This window comes from Brachionichthys hirsutus, chromosome 6 (assembly GCF_040956055.1).
Source record: "Brachionichthys hirsutus isolate HB-005 chromosome 6, CSIRO-AGI_Bhir_v1, whole genome shotgun sequence".
In the NCBI taxonomy this organism is placed as follows: domain Eukaryota; kingdom Metazoa; phylum Chordata; class Actinopteri; order Lophiiformes; family Brachionichthyidae; genus Brachionichthys; species Brachionichthys hirsutus.
This window is the reverse complement of record NC_090902.1, coordinates 10,973,826-10,976,290: the sequence shown is the minus strand read 5'-3', so window position 1 is coordinate 10,976,290 and position 2,465 is coordinate 10,973,826. Positions and strand designations below refer to the sequence as shown.

At 43.5% G+C, this 2,465-nt stretch overlaps 1 protein-coding gene across 1 annotated transcript; it reads right to left on the bottom strand.

The window, feature by feature from the left end:
• Positions 1-385: 385 nt before the first annotated feature.
• Positions 386-1,661, bottom strand: adrb2a (adrenoceptor beta 2, surface a). Its single transcript, XM_068740373.1, has one exon. It carries the CDS (start codon positions 1,659-1,661, stop codon positions 408-410), a length of 1,254 nt encoding a protein of 417 aa, XP_068596474.1. The 3' UTR covers positions 386-407.
• Positions 1,662-2,465: the final 804 nt, after the last annotated feature.

Here is a 2,465-nt window from a genome sequence, read left to right as displayed (position 1 = left end):
CAACATGCCAACAGTACATTTGACACAGATAATAAGCAATTATACAATCCATAGGCCATTTAGTAGCATAAAATAAACAACTGAGATACTGTCCTTTAATTCATGAGGACAGTGAATAGATTTGAACTAATTTAGATAATCAATAAACATGTATTGATAAAGGAGTGATGAGGTAGATGAAAATAAAACTTGATCAATCCAACAAAAGGACAATGTACTGTAAATTTCTCACTAAATAGGTGAGAAATACTTTCCACAGTGGACCATGATCATTTCATTTTTTTTTTTTAAGTAGTGCACTGAAGTTGAACTGGTTTTACCTTTTATTATTAAAACAATAAAAGTTCATGATACTAATGTAAACATGTCTGGATTACCCTGTCGACAGAAATCTCTGGCGTTGGAGTTCAAAGGACTGTAGTTGTAGTCGTCAGACCTTTATTGCAGTTCCCGTTGGTGTCCACTGCTCTGTCCACGACACTGCAGACTCCATCTTCCGTCCCCGGACAGCCTTCATTGGCATTGCTGTCCTCAAAGCTGCCCTTGCTCCTCCCTTGCTGCTCGCTCAGCCAGCTTTGCCCACTGTAGATGCAACCATTAATGGGCCCTGGGTTGCTCAGGCGGTTCCTCTTCAGGCAGAGGAGTTCCTTGAAGGCGTGCCTGAACTCGGGGCTCCGGCAGTAAATCAGAGGGTTGAAGGCAGAGTTTGCGTAACCGATCCAGTTGAGTATCCTGAACGCAAGTTCATTGTGCTGATCCTTCCATATAGCCACCACCACATTGAGCAGGAAGAAGGGAAGCCAGCAGAGAGTAAAGGTCCCCATGATGATGCCCAATGTCTTTAAGGCTTTGTGTTCCCGCAGGCAAAACTTGACTTTCTTGTGGCCACGCCCAATATTGGTCTCTAAAGTTTTAAGGTCGCTATTGCCACTATTGTGGAAGCGTCCAACGCTTTGGTCAATCTTCTTCAATTGGCGCTTGGCCTCCTGGAAAACCCGGCTGTACACAAAAACCATGATGACCAAAGGGATGTAGAAGGAGATGATGGAGGAGGTAATGGCATAAGCCATGTTAGTGTCAAATTCACAGCAGTTACTGTCCTCAATGCATCTCTTAGCTTCCTCGTCATCTGATATCCACCACTTCATGTGGATGGGAAGGTACGATATCAGAGCGGCAATGACCCACACCAAGACCACAACAATGCGGGCTCTGCACTTGGTCAGCATGGACTGGTAACGGAATGGAGACGTGATGGCCAGATAGCGATCAATAGCTATGACACACAGGGTCTCGATACTCGCAGTCACGCAGAGCACATCGGTTGCCGTCCAGAATTCACACCAGAAACTCCCAAAGTGCCAAGTCTTAAATATGATGTAGCAAGCACCAAAAGGCACCACAATGAGACCCATGACCAGGTCGGCACAGGCCAGGGACGTGATGAAACAATTGGTGACGTTTTGGAGCCGTTGGAAGCGGGCAATCGCGGTTATGACTAAAATGTTGCCGAAGACGATGCACAAGATGAGAAGAGACATGATCATGCCCAGCAGGATCATTTTCACCTCACTGTAACTCTCCTCTTGCTTAGCCGGGTCTGACAGAGTGATCAGCTCTGTACTCGCATTGAGGTACACTGCGGGCGTTGTACTTCCCATCTGAATAAATCATACGTAGATAACACACACACACACACAACACACATGAGACAAAAACACAAGGGTGAAGATCGTACTTTAAACCTATAAAACTCTACAACTGTAATTCCATAAAAGGAATAATAACAGTTAAAAAATATATACTGTATATTAAAGTCATAGAAATTCTGCATAAAAAATGAACAAAGTTTCGTTGATTACTAATTCATACTAAAAGAACAAAACCTCCAGCGCAAAGCTCACAACTTATCGCACCCTTTGGCTTCAGAGAACGCTGATCATAAAGCATGTTTTAAAAATAAGAAAGAACAAAAGTACCAACCTCCACAGGTAGCTCTTACTTAAAGCCTCCCATGCAAAGCAGCAATGTCACTGATCAAGCAGTTCCCGTAAGTATTAGCTGTCACATGTCCTTTTTCCTGCCTGCCTTGGATAATCTCTGCATGTCTCACGCTCCCAGTTCCTCAGTTGAGCCGCTTCTTCAAATGTGTCTCTCAGACTATTTGTCAGAGCCCTTATAATGTGCTGTGATGACATCACGGTCAGTGTTCAGCCAATCAGAAAGTCAGCCTGAGGGTGCTGAGCGATCCCGAGCGCTTGAACACATTGTCCCTGCAGCTGCTGTTGCAGGCAGCGTGAGAGGAATGGTGCAAAGACAAAATACTTTTAGTTTTGTCTTTACAGCTTTTAAAAGTATAAAAGTCCAGCATGTACATAAACTAACTAATGCGTGCAAAGTTGATAAGACTTGTCTGTTTTAATTTAATGTAAAAACAGGTTAAAAAAGTTAAACAAAAGTCTGTG